At 41.6% G+C, this 20256-nt stretch overlaps 2 protein-coding genes across 12 annotated transcripts in view; one reads left to right on the top strand and one right to left on the bottom strand.

Annotated features, from left to right (window-relative positions):
* The window catches only part of LOC132395483 (uncharacterized), a 221060-nt gene that overhangs the window by 87059 nt on the left and 113745 nt on the right, over positions 1-20256 (bottom strand). The window contains exon 1 of one of the 4 annotated variants that reach the window (XM_059972175.1): positions 11256-11402. The exons of the other annotated variants lie outside the window; for them this stretch is intronic. The gene's annotated coding sequence lies outside the window, so the exon portion shown is untranslated. Of the gene's footprint in view, positions 1-11255; positions 11403-20256 lie in introns of those variants that run through there. 4 annotated transcript variants of the gene reach the window in all.
* LOC132395481 (alpha-2,8-sialyltransferase 8F-like) overlaps positions 11537-20256 on the top strand; it is a 98954-nt gene continuing 90234 nt past the window's right edge. The window contains exon 1 of one of the 8 annotated variants that reach the window (XM_059972165.1): positions 11537-11735. In XM_059972165.1, coding sequence (XP_059828148.1) covers positions 11672-11735 — 64 coding nt within the window. In that variant the 5' untranslated portion in view covers positions 11537-11671. Of the gene's footprint in view, positions 11736-15722; positions 15865-20256 lie in introns of those variants that run through there. The other 7 variants (XM_059972171.1, XM_059972170.1, XM_059972167.1 and 4 more) reach the window with 7 other exon arrangements.

Here is a 20256-nt window from a genome sequence, read left to right as displayed (position 1 = left end):
CATCGAGTCCACTCTGCCATACAATCATGCCATACAAACACTCTGCCATACTTTTTTCTATCTCTTCCTCAACTCCAGTTATCTGCTTTCTCCTTTAACCTTTGATGCTATATCCAATCAAGAACCTCTCAATCTCAGCCTTAAATACAATCAACAACCTTAGGCCTTTCAACATTCGAAAGGTTTCAATGAGATCTCTCTCTTCCTTCTGAATTCCAGCGAGTACAGACCCAGAGCCATCAAACTTTCCTCATATGATAACCTTACATTTCTGAAATCATCTTCGTGAACCTCCTCTAGAACTTCTCCAATGCCACCACATCTTTTCTAAGAAGAAAGGCCCAAAACTGTTCACAATACTCAAGGTAAGGTCTCACCAGTGCCTTATAAAGCCTCAGTATCACATCCTTGCTCTTGTATTCTAGACCTCTTGAAATGAATGCTAACATGGCATTTGCCTTCCTCACCAACAACTCTACCTGCAAGTTAAACTTCTGCATGGTCTGCACAAGGACTCTCAAATCCCTCTGCATCTCAGATTCCAGGAATTTCTCCCAGTTTAGAAAATAGTCCACACATTTATTTCTACTACCAAAGTGCATGACAATGCATTATCCAATATGTATTTCATTTGCCACTTTCTTGCCCATTCTCCTAATCTGTCTAAGTCCTACTGCATCTGACCTGTTTCCTCAACACTACCTGCCCCTCCACCATTCTTTGTATGATCTGCAAACTTAGCAACAAAGCCATCTATTCCATCATCTTTATAACGTTTTTCACAAGGACTCCCTTTACATAGCAGTTTTTTAAATTTTCTCTCCATTTAGAAAATAATGTGTACATTTATTTCTACGTGGAAAGTGCATGACCCTACATTTTGCAAAATTGTATTTCATTTGCCACTTTCTTGTCCATTCTCCTAATCTGTCTAAGCCCTTCTGCAGCCTTACTGTTTCCTCAACACTACCTGCCCCTCTGCCAATCTCCACATCATCTGCAAACTTGGCAACAAAGCAATCTATTCCATCATCTAAATCATTGATATACAGCATGAAAAGATGTGGTCCCAACACCGACCCCTGCACAAAACCACTAGGAGCTGGCATCCAACCAGAGAAGGATCCTTTATATTGCCACTCACTGGTTTCTAGCAACGACCATTGCTCTAACCATGCCAATAAATTTCCTGAAATACCGTGGGCTCTTAACTTGGTAAGCAGCCTCATGTGTGACACCTTGTCAAAGGCTTTCTGAAAGTCCAAACATACAGCATCCACTCCATCCCCTTTATCTATTCTTTCTGTAATCTCCACAAATAATTCCAACAAGCTCATCAGGCAAGAGTTTCCTTTAAGGAAACCATGCTGACTTTGTCCTATGTTGTCCTGTGTCAACAAGTACTCCATAACCTCATTCTTAACAATTGACTTCGTAATCTCCCAAACCACTGAGGCCAGGCAAATTGGTCTATAATTTCCTTTCTGCTGCCTTCCTTCTTTCTTAAAGAGAGGAATGACATTTGGAATGTTGTAGTCCTCAGGCACCATGCCAGAGTCCAATGATTTCTGAATGATTATTACCAATGCCCCACAATCTCTACCGCTACCTCTTTCAGAACGCTAGCGTGCAGCTCATCTGGTCCAGGTGACTTACGTATTTTCAGGTCTTTTTGAGCACCTTTTCCCTTGTAATAGTAACTGCACTCACTTCTCTTCTTTCACACACTGCAATATCTGGCACATGCTGATGTCTTGTCCAGTGAAGACTGATGCAAAATACTCATTTAGTTCATCTGCCATCTACTTATCCCTTGTTATTATTTCTCCGGTTTCATTTTCTAGCGCTCCTATATCCAGTCTCATCTCTCATATTTGTAAAACATACTTGAAAAAGATTTTATAATCTACTTTTTTTACCAGCTTTTATTCATACATTATTATTTTCCCTTATTTTCCAGTGTTACATCTCAGTGTTCCACCGAGATGTAACACTGAGCGTCATAGGAAGTCATTCCTGCCTTTGGCCATCAAACTTTACAACTCCTCCCTCAGAGTGTCAGATACCCTGAGACAATAGACTGGTCCTGCACTTATTTCCACTTGGCATGATTAACTTAATATTATTAAATTATTTATGGTTTTATATAGCTATATTTCCACAGTATTCTTGGTTGGTGTGGCTGTAATGAACCCCAATTTCCCTCGGGATCAATAAAGTATGTCTGTCTGCCTGCCTGTCTGTCTGTAATTGCTATTTTTCTTCCTTATAAGTAAAACTGTTCTTATTCCATAGTTGAATGGTACCCACCATGCAGGCTATGCCATCTTCATGCAGGCTATGCCATCTTCATGCAGCTACCATCAGGCAAGGTCCAAAGCTGCCATGCTCAAGAACAGCAACAACTCACTACCTCAGTATTGCAACACTGTAAACACTTATATCACCTTGCTCTACAATGGGCTTGGCGTCTTTTATTGAAATTATTCTCCTTCCTGAAAAAATTGTGTATTCTATGTTTAATTCATGCTTGTCTTATGAATGCTGCATTTGTGCACTTATGCATAAAACAATACACTCAACTTTCAGTATTAATCAAAATGCTAAAAAAGCATCAGTCTCCAGCAATTAAAATTGGCAGAGATCTGAACTACAGAGTTTGATATGTATGTTATACATACATACATATGTTATATGTATGTTATGACTGCTTAAATTCCAGGAAGTTCACAGAAAATTGCAAAGGTACAACCACACATGTTGATAATTAACAACATCAACTAATAGTACATAGTTGAGAACTAATAGTACATAAAAACTATATTGGAGATGGAGGGCTGCAAGTGAACTTTGAGATTCAGTATAATATTGTTCATTGGAAAGCTAAAGTAAACCCCACAATATGAGAAAATTGAATATCAGTAGATATAAAATGTGACCATGATCATTATTACAGAATCTTAAAAGGATAATTTTTAAAAGGTTTTAAAATTTAAAATTTTAAAAGGCCTGTGGAAAGCGGCCAGTGATTGAGTGGGCCTGTGAAGGAGTGGAGATTTGAGGCTTTGACTCGAGAGGCTTCGACAAGAAGAGGCGGAGGACGAGCTTGTTCCCAGTTAGTCTTTACAATGCCTCCTGAGACAGTGATGTGTCTCTCCTGTGAGATGTGGCAGTCTTGGGGGAACTCCCCTCTCCCGCAGAGTCACATCTGCCAGAAGTGCTTGAGGCTGGGTGATCTGGAAGACCGTGTGAGGAATCTGGAGCAGCAGCTGGATGACCTTTGACTCATAAGGCAGATTGAGGCAGTCATAGATGAGAGCTACAGGGAGGTAGTCACACCTAGGCTGCCAGAAGCAGGTCGTTGGGTGTCAGTCCGAGGCGGGAAAGTGAAGGAGAGTAAACAGGTAGCACAGAGCACCCCTGTAGCCATTCCCAATAATAAGTTTACTGTCCTGGATGCTGTTGGTGAGGACGACCGACCAGGTGTGAGCCACGGTGGCAGGGCCTCTAGCACTGAGTCTGACCCTGTGGTGCAGAAGGATGGGATGGAGAAGAGGAGAGCTGTCGTCATTGGAGACTCTATAGTCAGGGGAGCAGACAGGAAATTTTGTGGACGTGAGAAGGAAACCCACGTGGTTTGTTGCCTCCCAAGTGCCAGGGTCTGGGATGTCTCTGACCGGGTGCATGACATCCTGGTGCGAGAGGGAAAGCAACCAGAAGTCGCGATACATGTTGGGACCAACGACATAGGCAGGAAGAGGGATGAGGTCCTGAAGTGTGAGTTTCGGAAACTAGGCAGAAGGCTGAAGAACAGGACCTCAAGGGTGGTGTTCTCAGGATTGCTGCCAGTACTCCGTGATAGTGATGGTAAGGATTGGAAGAGATGGCAGTTGAATGCGGGGCTGAGGAGTTGGTGCAGGGGGCAGGGTTTTAGATTTTTGGACCATTGGGATCTCTTCTGGGGAAGGCGGGACCTGTACAGATAGGATGCGTTGCACCTGAACTCGAGGGGGAGCAATATCCTTGCTGGTAGCTTTGCTAGCATAGTTCAGGAGGGTTTAAACTAATTTGCAAAGGGGATGGGACCCGGAGCGATAGAGCAGTGAAAGAAGTGCATGGAATAAAGCCAGATCTAACATATAGAGAGACTTTGAGGAAAGAGCAGCAGAATAAAGGGTACTAAAGGTAGTAAGGTAGAAGGGCTAAAGTACTTCAATGCAAGAAGCATCAGGAACAAAGGTAATGAACTGAGAGCTTGGATACATACATGGAATTATGATGTAGTGGCCATTATGGAGACTTGGCTGGCACCAGGGCAGGAATGGATTCTCAATATTCCTGGATTTCAGTGCTTTAAAAGGGATAGAAAAAGGGGAGGAGTGGTGGCATTACTGGTCAGGGATACTATTACAGCTGCAGAAAAGGTGGGTAATGTAGCAGGATCCTCTTTTGAGTCAGTATGGGTGGAAGTCAGGAACAGGAAGGGAAAGTTACTCTACTGGGGGTATTCTACAGGCCCCCTGGTAGCAGTAGAGATACCAAGGAGCAGGTTGGGAGGCAGATCTTGGAAAGGTGCAAAAATAACAGGGTTGTTATCATGGGTGACTTTAACTTCCCTAATATTGATTGGCACTTGATTAGTTCCAAGGGTTTAGATGGGGCAGAGTTTGTTAAGTGTGTCCAGGATGGATTCCTGTCACAGTATGTTGACAGGCCGACTAGGGGGAATGCCATACTAGATCTAGTATTAGGTAACAAACCAGGTCAGGTTACAGATCTGTCAGTGGGTGAGCATCTGGGGGACAGTGATCACCACTCCCTGACCTTTAGCATTATTATGGAAAAGGATAGAATCAGAGAGGACAAGAAAATTTTAAATTGGGGAAGGGCAAATTATGAGGCGATAAGGCTAGAACTTGTGGGTGTGAATTGGGAAGATGTTTTTGCAGGGAAATGTACTATGGATATGTGGTTGATGTTTAAAGATCTCTTGCAGGATGTTAGGGATAAATTTGTCCCGGTGAGGAAGATATAGAATGGTAGGGTAAAGGAACCATGGGTGACAAGTGAAGTGGAAAATCTAGTCAGGTGGAAGAAGGCAGCATACACGAGGTTTAGGAACCAGGGATCAGATGGGTCTATTCAGGAATATAGGGTAGAAAGAAAGGAGCGTAAGAAGGGGCTGAGAAGAGCAAGAAGGGGGCATGAGAGGGCCTTGGCGAGTAGGGTAAAGGAAAACCCCAAGGCATTTTTCAATTATGTGAAGAACAAAAGGATGACAGGAGTGAAGGTAGGACCGATTAGAGATAAAAGTGGGAAGATGTGACTGGAGGCTGTGGAAGTGAGCGAGGTCCTCAATGAATACTTCTCTTCGGTATTCACCACTGAGAGGGATCTTGATGACGGTGAGGACAATATGAGTGAGGTTGATGCTCTGGAGCATGTTGATATTAAGGGAGAGGAGGTTTTGGAGTTGTTAAAATACATTAGGACTGATAAGTCCCCAGGGTCTGACGGAATATTCCCCAGGCTACTCCACGAGGCAAGGGAAGAGATTGCTGAACCTCTGGCTAGGATCTTTATGTCCTCGTTGTCCATGGGAATGGTACCGGAGGATTGGAGGGAGGTGAATGTTGTCCCCTTGTTCAAAAAAGGTAGTAGGGATAGTCCAGTAATTATAGACCAGTTAGCCTTACGTCTGTGGTGGGAAAGCTGTTGGAAAAGATTCTTAGAGATAGAATCTGTGGGCATTTAGAGAATCATGGTCTGGTCGGGGACAGTCAGCATGGCTTTGTGAAGGGCAGATCGTGCCTAACAAGCCTGATAGAGTTATTTGAGGAGGCATATAGATGAAGGTTGTGCAGTGAATGTGATCTACATGGATTTCAGTAAGGCATTTGACAAGGTTCCACACGGTAGGCTTATTCAGAAAGTCAGAAGGCATGGGATCCAGGGAAGTTTGGCAAGGTGGATTCAGAATTGGCTTGCCTGCAGAAGGCAGAGAGTCATGGCAGAGGGAGTACAATCAGATTGGAGGGTTGTGACTAGTGGTGTCCCACAAGGATCAGTTCTGGGACCTTTACTTTTTGTGATTTTTATTAATGACCTGGATGTGGGAGTAGAAGGGTGGGTTGGTAAGTTTGCAGAGGACACAAAGGTTGGTGGTGCTGTAGATAGCATAGAGGATTGTTGAAGATTGCAGAGAGACATTGATAGGATGCAGAAGTGGGCTGAGAAGTGGCAGATGGAGTTCAACCCGGAGAAGTGTGAGGTGGTGCACTTTGGAAGGACAAACTCCAAGGCAGAGTACAAAGTAAATGGCAGGATACTTGGTAGTGTGGAAGAGCAGAGGGATCTGGGAGTACATGTCCACATATCCTTGAAAGTTGCCTCACAGGTAGATAGGGTAGTTAAGAAAGCTTATGGGGTGTTAGCTTTCATAAGTCGAGGGATAGAGTCTAAGAGACGCGATGCAATGATGCAGCTCTATAAAACTCTAGTTAGGCTACACTTGGAGTACTGTATCCAATTCTGGTCTCCTCAGTATAGGAAGGATGTGGAAGCATTGGAAAGGGTACAGAGGAGATTTACCAGGATGCTGCCTGGTTTAGAGAGTATGGATTATGATCAGAGATTAAGGGAGCTAGGGCTTTACTCTCTGGAGAGAAGGAGGATGAGAGGAGACATGATAGAGGTGTACAAGATATTAAGATGAATAGACAGAGTGGACAGCCAGCACCTCTTCCCCAGGGCACCACTGCTCAGTAGAAGAGGACATGGCTTTAAGGTAAGGGGAGGGAAGATCAAGGGGGATATTAGAGGAAGATTTTTCACTCAGAGAGTGGTTGGTGCATGGAATGCACTGCCTGAGTCAGTGGTGGAGGCAGATACACTAGTGAAGTTTAAGAGACTACTAGACAGGTATATGGAGGAATTTAAGGTGGGGGATTATATAGGAGGCAGGGTTTGAGGTCGGCACAACATTGTGGGCCGAAGGGCCTGTAATGTGCTGTACTATTCTATGTTCTATGTTCTATAATTTTATTTTTTGAATCTAACCTTGTGAATCCACGTATGTAATGCAGTGTTTAAAATTTAAATTTCGAAAGTTCTTTCCATATGCTTCTATGTTATGATACAGTCCAACCTTGCCAAGCCAAGGATTGGTAACAGAAGAGAAGTTATTTTGACTGTAAGGTAGAGGTCAGAGAATTTGGATAAATGGTGACTTCTCCTCATCTTCTTCATCCATATGATACTGAGAGATTCGCAGCTAAACATTATATAATGGTGAACACAACACACAAAATGCTGGAGGTGCTCAGCAGGTCAGGCAGCCTATAGAGAGAAAGAACAGTCAATGTTTTGGGATAGGACTCTTCATCACGACTGGAAAGGAAGAGGAAAGATTCCTAAATGTTAAGTTTGGAGCTCCTTTGTGGCACCTTTCCAAAGGCCTTCTGAAAATATAGGTATACAAAATCAATTGATTCTCTTTTGCCTATCCTGCTTGATATTTCTTCAAAGAATTCTAACAGATTAGTCAAGTACAATTTTCTCTTGAGGGAATCATGCTGACTCCAGCGAAGTTTGTAATGTGCCTCCAAGTACCTCGAAACTGCATCTTTAGCAATTGAGCCCAACATCTTTCCAGCATCTGAGATCAAGCTAACTGGCCTGTAATTTCCTCTCTTCAGAACTCTCTCCCTTATCAAAGAGTGGAGTGAAACTTCCTGCTTTCTTGAAAGAGCATTATGACTGCCTCCACAATCTTTTCAGCCACTGTACCTCCTTTAGAACCCTAAAGTGTAGGTCATCAGCTCCAGTTGAATTATTTCACTTCAGACCTTTCAGTTTCCCATGCAGCGGGGAGAAACGACAGAAGCCAAGTATATAGGAATGCCAGCCTCCCGTGTTCAGATAGAATCAAGAGTGTATTCACAGGAATGCCAGCTGAACATCAGTGGCTTGACCAAGTGACACTGCAAGCCCAATCATTCTAGAAACCCCTAAGGACCCTGTGATCTGCGCCAATTGGGAATCTGCTTTCAATAAGTGCAGTATGCCTAAAATCTGAGCTGGCTAAAATAAACGAGAGAAAATTAAAACAGAAAGCTCAAGGTTTTAATGACTCTAGATAAGACAACAATTAAAAATACAGGTGTAAGGCCGGCAGAGCTTATAACTCATAAAAGCAACTGCTCTCACTTCTGCACCTTGACACTCACGGAATTCAAGTATTACTACTAGTGTCTTCCACAGTGAAGACTGATGAAAAATACTCATTCAGTTCATCTTCTATTTCCTTGCATCTCATTATAATCTGTCCAGCATCATTTTAGACCATAAGGTGTAGGAGCAGAATTTGTCCATCTGGCCCATTGAGCCAAATGGCCTAATCATGGCTGTATCTTCTTTTCCCTCTTCAACTCCATGCACCAGCCTTCTCTCCGTAACCTTTGATGCAATGCCCAATTAAGAACTTATCAATCTCTTCCTTAAACATACCTAATGACCTGTCCTCCACAGCAGCATGTGGCATCAAATTCCAAATATTCACCACCCTTTGGCTAAAGAAATTTCTCCACATTTCTGTTTCTGAAAGGGCGCCCCTCCATCTTGAGGCTGTGCTCTCTGGTCCTAGATTCTCCCACCAAGATAAACATCCTTGCCATATCTACTCTGCTTAGGCCTTTCAACATTCGAAAGGTTTCAATGAGATCTCCCACTTCCTTCTGAATTCTAGCAAGAACAGACCCAGAGCCATCAAACGTTCCTTGTATGATAACCTTTCATTCCTGGAATCATCCTTGAGAACCTCCTCTGGACCCTCTCCAATACCACCACATCTTTTCTAAGAAGAAAGGCCCAAAACTGATCACAATACTCAAGGTAAGGCCTCACCAGTGCCTTATAAAGCCTCTGCATCTCATCCTTGCTCTTGTATTCTCGACCCCTTGAAATGAATGCTAACATGGCATTTGCCTTCCTCACCAACAACTCTACCTGCAAGTTAACTATCTGCGTGGTCTGCACAAGGACTCTCAAGTTCCTCTGCATCTCAGATTCCAGGATTTTCTCCTGGTTTAAAAAAATAGTCTGCACATTTATTTCTACTACCAAAGTACATGATGATGCATTATCCAACATTGTATTTCATTCGCCACTTTCCTGCCCATTCTCCTAATCTGTCTAAGTCCTACCTCATCTGACCTGTTTCCTCTACACTACCTGCCCCTCCACCATTCTTCGTATTATCTGCAAACTTAGCAACAAAGCCATCTATTCCATCATCTTTATTATGTTTTTCCACAAGGACTCCCTTGATATATCAGATTTTTAAATTTTCTCTCCATTTAGAAAATAACGTGTACGTTTATTTCTACTAAGAAAGTGCATAACCATGCATTTTCCAGAATTGTATTTCATTTTCTACTTTCTTGCCCAATCTCCTAATCTGTCTGAGCCCTTCTGCAGCCTTACTGGTTTCCACAACACGACCTGTCTCTCAACCAATCTCTATATCATCTGCAAACTTGGCAACAAAGCCAGCTACTCCATCATCTAAATCATTAATATATAGCATGAAAACATGTGGTCCCAACACCGACCCCTGCACAAAACCTCTAGGAACTGGCAGCCAACTGGAAGAGGATACATTTTATTGCCACTCACTGCTTTCTACCAATAACCATTGCTCTAAACATGTAAATATCTTTTCTGAAATACCATGGGCTTTTAACTTCATATGCAGCCTCATGTGTGACACCTTGTCAAAAGCTTTCTGAAAGTCCAAACATACAGCATCCACTGCATCCCTTTTATCTTTTCTTCATGTAATCTCCACGAAGAATTCCAACAGGCTCATCAAGCAGGATTTTCCTTTAAGGAAACCATTCCGACTTTGTCCTATATTGTCCTGTGTCACCAAGTACTCCACAACCTCATTCTTAACAATTGACTTCATAATCTTCCAAACCACTGAGGCCAGGCAAATTGATCTATAATTTCCTTTCTGCTTCCTTCCTTCTTTCTTAAAAAGAGGAGTACATTTGGAATGTTCCAGTCCTCAGGCCCCATGCCAGAGTGCAATGATTCTTGAAAGATCATTACTAATGCCCCACAATCTCTACCGCTACTTCTTTCAGAATGCTCGAGTGCAGTTCATCTGGTCCAGCTGACTTATGCATTTTTAGTTCTTTCAGCTTTTCGAGCACCATTTCCCTTGTAATAGTAACCACACTCACTTCTCTTCCTTTACATACTGCAATATCTGGCACATTGCTGATGTCTTCCCCAGTGAAGACTGATGCGAACCACTCATTTAGTTCATCTGCCATCTACTTATCCACTGTTATTATTTCTCTGGCCTCATTTTCTAGCAGTCCTATATCCAGTCTCATCTCTCATATTTTTTACATACTTGAAAAAGCTATTACTATCTACTTTATTTTGTTTACCAGCTTGTGTTCGTACTTCATCTTTTCCCTTATTGCTATTTTTCTTCCTTATATGTAAAGCTGTTCTTGTTCCATAGTTGAAAGGTACCCACCATGCAGGCTATCCATCTTCTGGTAGCTACCATCAGGCAGGGCGCAAAGCTGCCTAAAGTTCTTCACCGCCACGTTCAAGAACAGCAACAATTCTTCGAGGTTTATTTCCCTTGAACCAACCTGCGTTATCTTAATCATCCACCTCAGTATTGCAACACTATAACCACTTTCATCACCTTGCACTATAATGGGCTTTGTTTCTTTTATTGAAATTATTCTCCTTCCTGAAAATATTGTGTATACTATGTTGAATTCATGTTTGTCTTATGAATGCTGCATTTGTACATTTTTTCATAAGACAATACGCTCAACTTTGAGTATTAATCGAAATGCTAAAGAGCACCATTCTCCAGCAATGAAATCAGCAGAGATCTGAAAAGCAAATACAGAATTTGATATGCATGTTATGTTCAGGACTGCTTAAATTCCAGGAAGTTCACAGAAAAGTACAAAGGTACAACCACGCATGTTGATAATTAACAACATCATCTAATAGTACATAGTTGAGAACCAATAGTACATAAAAACTATATTGGAGATGGAGGGCTGCAAGTGAACTTTGAGATTCAGTATAATATTGTTCATTGGAAAGCTAAAGTAAACCCCACAACATGAGAAAATTGAATATCAGTGAACTTAAAATGTGACCATGATCATTGTTACAGAATTTTAAAAGGATAATTTTATTTTTTCTAAACTAACCTGGTGAATCCACATATGTAATGCGATGTATAAAATTCATCTTTCCAAAGTGCTTTCCAAATGGTTCTATGTTATGATACTGTCCAAACTTGCCAAGCCCATGGATAGGTAACAGAAGAGAAGTTATGTTGACTGTAAGTTAGAGAGTGGAGTATATGGATAAATGGTGACTTTTCCACATCTTCTTTGTCCATATGATACTGAGAAAACAAGTCAGATATCAATGTCCAAGTACTAGGCTTTAATGGAACAATGTGACTATTTTGGGGGGCTCCTTAATGATTTACTTTACAAACAGATTTTGTTATGTTCATGGTCTGCTTCACAGCTAAACATTATACAATGGTGAACCCAACACACAAAATAATGGAGGAGCTCAGCAGGTCAGGCAGCTGTTGGAGAGAAAAAAACAGTCAATGTTTTGGGATAGGTCTCTTCATCACAATTGGAAAGGACGAGGAATGATTCCAAAATGTGAAGGTAGGTGCTCATTTGTTGTACCTTTACAAAGGCCTTCTGAAAATCCAAGTATACAACATCGATTGATTCTCTTTTGTCTATCCTGCTTGGTATTTCTTCAATGGATTCTAACAGGTTTGTCAAGTAGGATTTTCTCTTGAGGGAAGCATACTGACTCTAGTCTAGTATGTAATGTCCCTCCAAGTACCTCGAAACCGCATCTTTAGCAATTGAGCCCAACATCTATCCAGCATCTGAGATCAAGCTAACTGGCCTGTAATTTCCTCTCTTCAGAACTCTCTCCCTTATCAAAGAGTGGTGTGAAACTTCCTGCTTTCTTGAAAGAGCATTATGACTGCCTCCACAATCTTTTCAGCCACTGTACCTCCTTTAGAACCCTAAAGTGTAGGCCATCAGCTCCAGTTGAATTATTTCACTTCAGACCTTTCAGTTTCCCATGCAGCGGTGAGAAACGACAGAAGCCAAGTGTATAGGAATGCCAGCCTCCCGTGTTCAGATAGAATCAAGAGTGTATTCACAGGAATGCCAGCTGAACATCAGTGGCTTGACCAAGTGACACTGCAAGCCCAATCATTCTAGAAACCCCTAAGGACCCTGTGATCTGCGCCAATTGGGAATCTGCTTTCAATAAGTGCAGTATGCCTAAAATCTGAGCTGGCTAAGATAAATGTGAGAAAATTAAAACAGAAAGCACAAGGTTTTAGTGACTCTAGATAAGACAACAATTAAAAATACAGGTGTAAGGCCGGCAGAGCTTATATCTCATAAAAGCAACTACACTCACTTCTGAGTGGAGTATATGGATAAGTGGTGACTTTTCCACATCTTTTATGATTTTATGATTTATTCTAGGAACAGATTTTGTTATGTTCATGGTCCGCTTTGCAGCTAAACATTATATAATGGTGAACCCAACACATAAAATGATGGAGGAGCTCAGTAGGTCAGGCAGCCTATGGAGAGAGAGAAACAGTCAATGTTTTTGGATGAGACATCTTGAAGTGAACACTAACATTGCATTTGCCATCCTCACCACTCACCTTATCTGTAAGTTAAGATCATAGGCCATAAAACATAGGAGCAGAATTAGGCCATCTGCCCCATTGAGTCCACTCTTCCATTCAATCATGGCTGATCCTTTTTTCTATCTCCTCCTCAATCCCAGTTCCTGGCCTTTTCCTTTAACCTTTGATGCCATGTCCAATCAAGAACCTCTCAATCTCAGCCTTAAATACACCCATCAACCTGGCCTCCACAGCTGCATGTGGCAAGAAGTTCAACAAAATCACTACTCTTTGGCTAAAGAAATTTCTCTGCATCTCTGTTTCTGAAAGGAAGCCCCTCTATCCTGAGGCTGCGCTCTCTTGTCCTAGATTTTCCTACCAAGGTAAACATCCTTATTTCATCTACTCTGTTTAGCCCTTTCAACATTCGAAAGCTTTCAATGATTTCTTCCCTCTTCTTTCTGAATTCCAACGAGTACAGACCCAGAGGCAGCAAACTTTCCTCGTATGATAACCTTTCTTTCCTGGAATCATCCTCGTGAAACTCCTCTGGACCCTCTCCAATGTCCCCAATTCCAGCACATTTTTTCTATGATGAAGGCCCCAAAACTGTTCACAATACTCAAGGTAAGGTTTCTCATCCTTGCTCTTGTATTCTAGGCCTCATGAAATGAATGCTAACATGGCATTTGCCTTCCTCACCACCAACTCTACCTGCAAGTTAACCTTCTGCGTGGTCTGCACAATGACTCCCAAATTCCTCTGATTCTCAAATTCCAGGATTTTCTCCCCTTTCAGAAAAGAATCTGCACATTTATTTCTACTACCAAAGTGCATGACAATGCATTTTACAACATTATATTTAATTTGCCACTTTTTTGCTCATTCTCTGAATCTGTCTAAGTCCTTCTGGATCCTACCTGTTTTCTCAACACTACCTGCCCCTCCACCAATCTCCACAGCATCTGCAAACAAAGCCATCTACTCCATCATCTAAATCATTGATATACAGCAGGAAAAGATGTGGTCCCAACACCGACCCCTGCACAACACCACTAGGAACTTGGACACAACCAGAAAAGGATCCTTTTTATTGCCATGCTCTGCTTTCTAACAATAACCAACGCTCTAACCATGCCAATAACTTTCCTGAAATATCATGTGCTCTTAACTTGGTAACAGCCTCATGTGTGACACAATTGTCAAAGGCTTTCTGAAAGTCCAAATATACAGCATCCACTCCATCCCCTTTATCTATTCTTCTTGTAATCTCCACAAAGAATTCCAACAAGCTCATTAGGCAAGATTTTCCTTTAAGGAAACCATGCTGACTTTGTCCTAAATTGTCCTGTGTCAACAAGTACTCCACACCCTCATTTTTAAAGATTGACTTCATAATCTTCCAAACCACAGAGGTCAAGCTAACTGGTCTATAATTTCTTTTCTGCTGCTTTCCTTCATTCTTAAAGAGAGGATTGACATTTGGAATGTTGCAGTCCTCAGGCACCATGCCAGAGTCCAATGATTTTTGAAAGATCATTACTAATGCCCCACAATCTCTACTGCTACCTCTTTCAGAAGCCTAGCATACAGCTCATCTGGTCCAGGTGACTTATGTATTTTTAGGTCTTTCAACTTTCTGAGCATGTTCTCCCTTGTAATATTAACTGAACTCACTTCTCTTTCTTCACACACTGCAATATCTGGCATATTGCTGATGTCTTCCCCTGCGAGGACTGACGCAAAATACTCATTTAGTTCATCTGCCATCTCCTTATCCCTTGTTATTATTTCTCTGGCCTCATTTTCTCGCAGTCCTATATCCAGTCTCATCTCTCATATTCTTTATATACTTGAAAAGGCTTTTACTATCTACTTTATTTTGTTTACTGGCTTGTGTTCATACTTCATCTATTCAATTAATGCTATTTTTCTTCCTTATATGTGGAACTGTTCTTGTTCCATAGTTGAAAGGTACCCACCATGCAGGCTATCCTTCTTCTGGTAGCTATCACCAGGCAGGGCGCAAAGCTGCCTAAAGTTCTTCACCGCCAGGTTCAAGAACAGCAACAATTCTTCAAGCATTTGTCTCTTGAACCAACTTACATTATCTTAATCACTTTGATCAGCCTGTACTATAACAGACTTTGTTTCTTTTATTGAAATTATTCTCCTTCCTGAAAAAATTGTATATTCCATGCTTAATTCATGTTTGTCTTACGAATGTTGCATTTGTGCATTTATTCATAAGACAATACACTTAACTTTGAGTATTAATCAAAATGCTAAAGAGCACTAGTCTCCAGCAATGAAATCAGCAGAGATCTGAACAGCAATTACAGAATTTGATATGCATGTTATGTTTAGGACTGATTAAATTCCAGGAAGTTCACAGAAAAGTGCAAAGGTACAACCACACCTGTTGATAATTTATAGAAAACATGCAGTAACAGAAAACTAATAATAGATAAACACTATATTGGAGATGGAGGACTGCAAGTGAACTTTGAGAATCAGCATAAAATTGTTCATTGGAAAGCTAATGTAAACCCCACAATATGTGAAAATTGAATATCAGTAAACTTAAAAGGTGAACATGATCATTGTTACAGAATTTTAAAAGGATAATTGTATTTTTTTAACAAACCTAGTGAATCCACGTTTGTAACACCGTGTTTAACATTTAGATTTCCAAAGTGCTTTCCATATGCTTCTAAGTTATAATACTGTCTAAACTTGCCAAGCCATGGATTAGAAACAGAACACGCATTATGTTGTCTGTAAGGGAAAGAGTAGAGAATCGGGATAAGTCGTCACTTTTCTGTATCTTCTTTGTCCATGTGATACTGAGAAAGCAAATCAAATATCAATGTGCAAGGTCTAGACTTTAATGGAACAACATGGCTATTTTGAGGGCTCCCTGTTAATTTATTCTAGGAATAGATTTTGTTATGTTCATGGTCTGCTTAGCAGCTAAACATTACATAATGGTGAACCCAACGCATAAAATGATGGAGGAGCTCAGCAGGTCAGGCAGCCTATGGAGAGAAAGAAACAGTCAATGTTTTGGGATGAGACTCTTCATCACGACAGGATAGGATGAGGAAAGAATCCAGAATTATAAGGTAGGAGATGGGGAAGGTGTACATGCTTGCAGGTGATAGGTGAAACCATGTGATGGGGAAGGTGGGTGGGTGGGTGTCATCTCTGACATCTCTCTCGTCTTTCTCCATCTCGTTGTCTCCATCTTTGGAGACAGACTATATACTGATATCTTTTTTATAAATCTACTGAATCTCACAGCTATCTTGAGTATTCAATATCTCTTCCTACCCCATCAGTTGTTAAAATGCTAACCTGTTTTCTCAGTTCCTCAATTTCCGTCGCATCTGTTATCAATCGGAGGCTTTCCATTCCAGAATATCTGAGATGTCTCCCTTTTCCAAAGAATAGGACTTCCCTTCCACTACCATTAATGCTGCTCTCACCCATATCTGTTCTAGTTCCCATATATCTGTCCTTATGATGGATATTCTCTGCCTCCGGTCTGAGGAGCATTTTTGCTGAGCTCAACTTTCTTACACGCCAGCTAATGCATCTAGGGATCAAAGAGTTGTTTTTGAGTAAGTTAACCTTCCAACCAGTATTCTTTGCTCAGATTCTTGTTGTAAGCAAGAACCAGTCTTCTGTTTTTAATATAATTTGTAAGCAATAATCAGTCTGAAGTTAAAAGGACAGTTTTGCAAACGAACTACTTTCTATAGAGAACAGGCTGCTGATCATAACATTGAACTGGGTGCTCAAGAGATGCAGTGTAAGACAATGGGCCTGCATCAAACCAGACAACAGAGCTAAGTTATTTAGTTCATGGAAGCTTGCCGACCATATTGATCACTTAGCTCTTCAAATACGTGATCTAAAATAGATGATTGGGGAATTAGTGTACTCGGACAGTCAGCCCTCACATCATTAATTTTGGGTTTCTGGGATCTCTATCCCCAGAAGATTTAAAACCCAGCAAAGGTAATTGAAAAAATGTCACATGTTCGTGATGTCACAAAGTAGCAAAAAAAATCAGTATAAATGTTAGAGAGCAGTCAAACATATTATGAATGGCTAAGGATCACCAGAGCAATGACAGAAAGAAGGGGTGACTAGAGTCCATTCCTCTGCCTTTGATTTCTGCAGCAGACTGCTCATTTGTCTGCAACTCACTGGTATGTATTTTTAGCTTATAGAAATTGTACCTGTGTTTTGGAAATCCTGTATGTTTTAGAAATACTTTGTAATTTGGAAATATTTTATAAGATATAAATCTTCTGTGAGTTTTAAATGTGTTTAAAGAATATTATCTAAATTTGAACATGTATCACTAAAAATAAATGAATTATATTTAGCTGGAAGTTTTTCCTCCTTAATAATGAGAGGGGGATACACCATTCCAATAATGGGTACTGGTAGCTAAACTCACCATGGAGTATAAATAGGGAAATGATCTAGACTTTCAAGAGTAGGTGGCTGCTGTATAACATGAGGAAATCTGCAGTTACTGGAAATTCAAGCAACACACGCAAAATGCTGGTGGAACACAGCAGGCCATGCAGCATCTATAAAGAGAAGCACTGTTGACGTTTCGGGCTGAGACCCTTCATCTGTGTAATGAACCAGAATTCCCAGTCTGCTATGGAAGAAATGGAAGGAGGAGGAGGAGAACCAGAGGGAGGTGATGAGCAGTAAGGAGATAAGTTGAGAGACAGAAAGGGGAATGGTGAATGGGGTGGGGTTGGTAGTTTCTGGAAGTTTGAGAAAACAACAATATATGACCGCAGGGAAGAATACTTCGGAATTATTATTGACTTGACCATTAGTACAGGAGTTATACATCCCAGGACATACGACAGGCCACTTATAGAGCTCTGGCAATAAACTTGCTGTAAACAAGCAAAACAAGCTGTCAGGATGCACCTGATGATGGTAAGGGAGGACAGGGTTTTGGTAGTAACTAGGCAACAAATAAAAAATACCTGGATGTGTCATGGTCCTGACTAAACAGTGACAGGCATCCATGTTTTGGCACTCTAGTTTCCCAAGGATGGTTAGCAGCTGCTTTCCCATTAAAATTAGAGTGCCAATTATTGCTTGCAACTTTTCTTCCTGGAAAGTCTGTACTTAAATGCATCATGCTGAGCCCTCAGTGCTCTATCATAGGAATTCCATTTTTAGCACAACAGTTTATGATTTTGCCTTTGAATGTTGTTTGTGTTGTCTTTTTCATTTTGAGTCTGTTATTTCTAGACTTGACTCCACACTTGAGTTCTCCACCATCCATCTCTCTCTCATTACAGCACAATTGAGCCATTATGAAACCAGCAGAGAATGAGTATCTGTGAACCACATTGGCCTATAAGGAAGCAACTGGAGGCAGACATGATAACCTGTTTCAGGAGATCCTCACCACTCTCCAGAAACTCTCCAACTCTGGTAGGCAGGATCCGAGTTCAGCAGAGGGTCTGCCATATTCAAGCTGAAAACTCCATGAATAATCAAAAAGCCCATAAGACATATGAACAGAATTAGGCCATTTCATCAGAGCTGATCCATTTTTCTCTTAATCCCATTCTCCTGCCTTTTCCCCATAATCTTTCATGCCATGACTAATCAAGAACCTAGCAACCTTCACCTTAAATGCATCCAATAACCTGGCTTGTGGCAATGAATTCCACAGATTAACCACCCTCTGGCTAAAGAAATTCCTCCTCATCTCTGTTCCAAATGGATGTCCCTCTATTTGAGGCTGTGTTCCTCTGATCCTAGACTTCCCCACCAGAAGAAACAACCTCTTCTAGATCTTTCAATGTGCAATAGGTTTCAATGAGTTCTCCCACTTGTTTTAAATTCCAGTGAAGACAGATCCATGGCTTACAATTGCTGCTCATATGGTAATCCTTACATTCCTGGAACTTTCTTGTGAATCTTCTCTGAACCCTCTCCAATGTCACCACCCATCCTTTATTAAATAATGGCCGGAAACTACTCACACTACTCCAGATAAAGCTTCACCAGTATTTATACAGCCTTAGCATTGCATCCTTGCTTTTATATTCCTCTTGTATTGGCTAGAAAATAATTTTGTCCCGAAACATTGACTGTTAACTCATTTCCATACAGTAGATGCTGCCTGACCTACTGAAGTTCCTCCAGCATTTTGTTTGTGTTGATTAAATTTCCAGCATGTGCAAATTTTCTCGTTTGCTTTTGAAATGAATGCCAACATTGCATTTGCTTTCCTCACCACAGATTCAGACTGCAAATTAACCTTTAGGGAGTCCTGAACAAGATTTCTTGAATCCCTTTGCTCTTTGGATTTTTGGATTTTCTACCCATTTCGAAAATAGTCAATGATATTATTATTTCTATCACAGCACCTGACTATACTCTTCCCGGCACTGTATTCCATCTGTCAATTCTTCATCCAGTGGGCAGCGGAGTGAGATGCAGCAGAGTGATAGGGCTTTGGCTCAACAGGCTTAGGTGGTAACAGGAGAAGGCGAGGTACATTTAACTGTGTTAATTACAGAAAGGAAGTATGTGTGTGAGGCCAGTTTTCTGTGCTTGGTGGCAGATATGGGAGGTCCTGGAGTCTCCCAGCCTCCCAGATGGCCATATCTGCACCTAGTGTATTGAGCTGCAGCTCCTAAGGAACTGAGTTAGGGAACTGGAGATGTAGCTCGATGACTTTCGCCTGGTCAGGGAGAGTGAGCAGGTGATAGAAGGAATTATTAACAGTTGGTCACTCTGGGGCCACAGGAGACTGACAAGTGGGTCACAGTCAGGAGGAGGAAGGGGAAGAGTCAGGTTCTAGAGAGTACCCCTGTGGCTGTACCCCTTGACAATAAGTACTCCTGCTTGAGTACTGTTGGGGGGGACAGCCTAACTGGGGGAAGCAACAGTGGCCGTGCCTCTGGCACAGAGTCTGGCCCTGTGGCTCAGAACGGTAGGGAAAGGAAGAGTAAGGCACTAGTGATAGGGGACTCTATAGTTAGGGGGTCAGGCAGGCAATTCTGTAGATGCAGAAAAGAAACTCGGATGGTAGTTTGCCTCCCAGGTGCTAGGGTAGGGATGTTTCAGATTGTGTCCGTGATATCCTTCAGTGGGAGGGAGAACAGCCAGAGGTCATGGTACATATTGGTACCAATGACATAGGTAGGAAAAGGGAAAAGTTCCTGAAAAAAGAGTACAGGGAGTTAGGAAGGAAATTGAGAAGCAGGACCTCAAAGTTAATAATCTTGGGATTACAGCCTGTGCCATGCAACAGTGAGTATAGGAATAGAATGAGGTAGCTGGAGGTTAAATGCGTGGCTGAGGGATTGAAGCAGGGGGCAGGGATTCAGAGTTCAGGATCATTGGGACCACCTTTGGGGCAGGTGTGACCTGTACAAAAAGGACGGGTTGCACTTGATTCCCAGGGGGACTCATATCCTGGTGGGGAGGTTTGCTAAGGCTACTAAGGAGAGTTT

This window comes from Hypanus sabinus, chromosome 6 (assembly GCF_030144855.1).
Source record: "Hypanus sabinus isolate sHypSab1 chromosome 6, sHypSab1.hap1, whole genome shotgun sequence".
In the NCBI taxonomy this organism is placed as follows: domain Eukaryota; kingdom Metazoa; phylum Chordata; class Chondrichthyes; order Myliobatiformes; family Dasyatidae; genus Hypanus; species Hypanus sabinus.
This window is presented reverse-complemented; position numbering and strand designations above follow the sequence as displayed.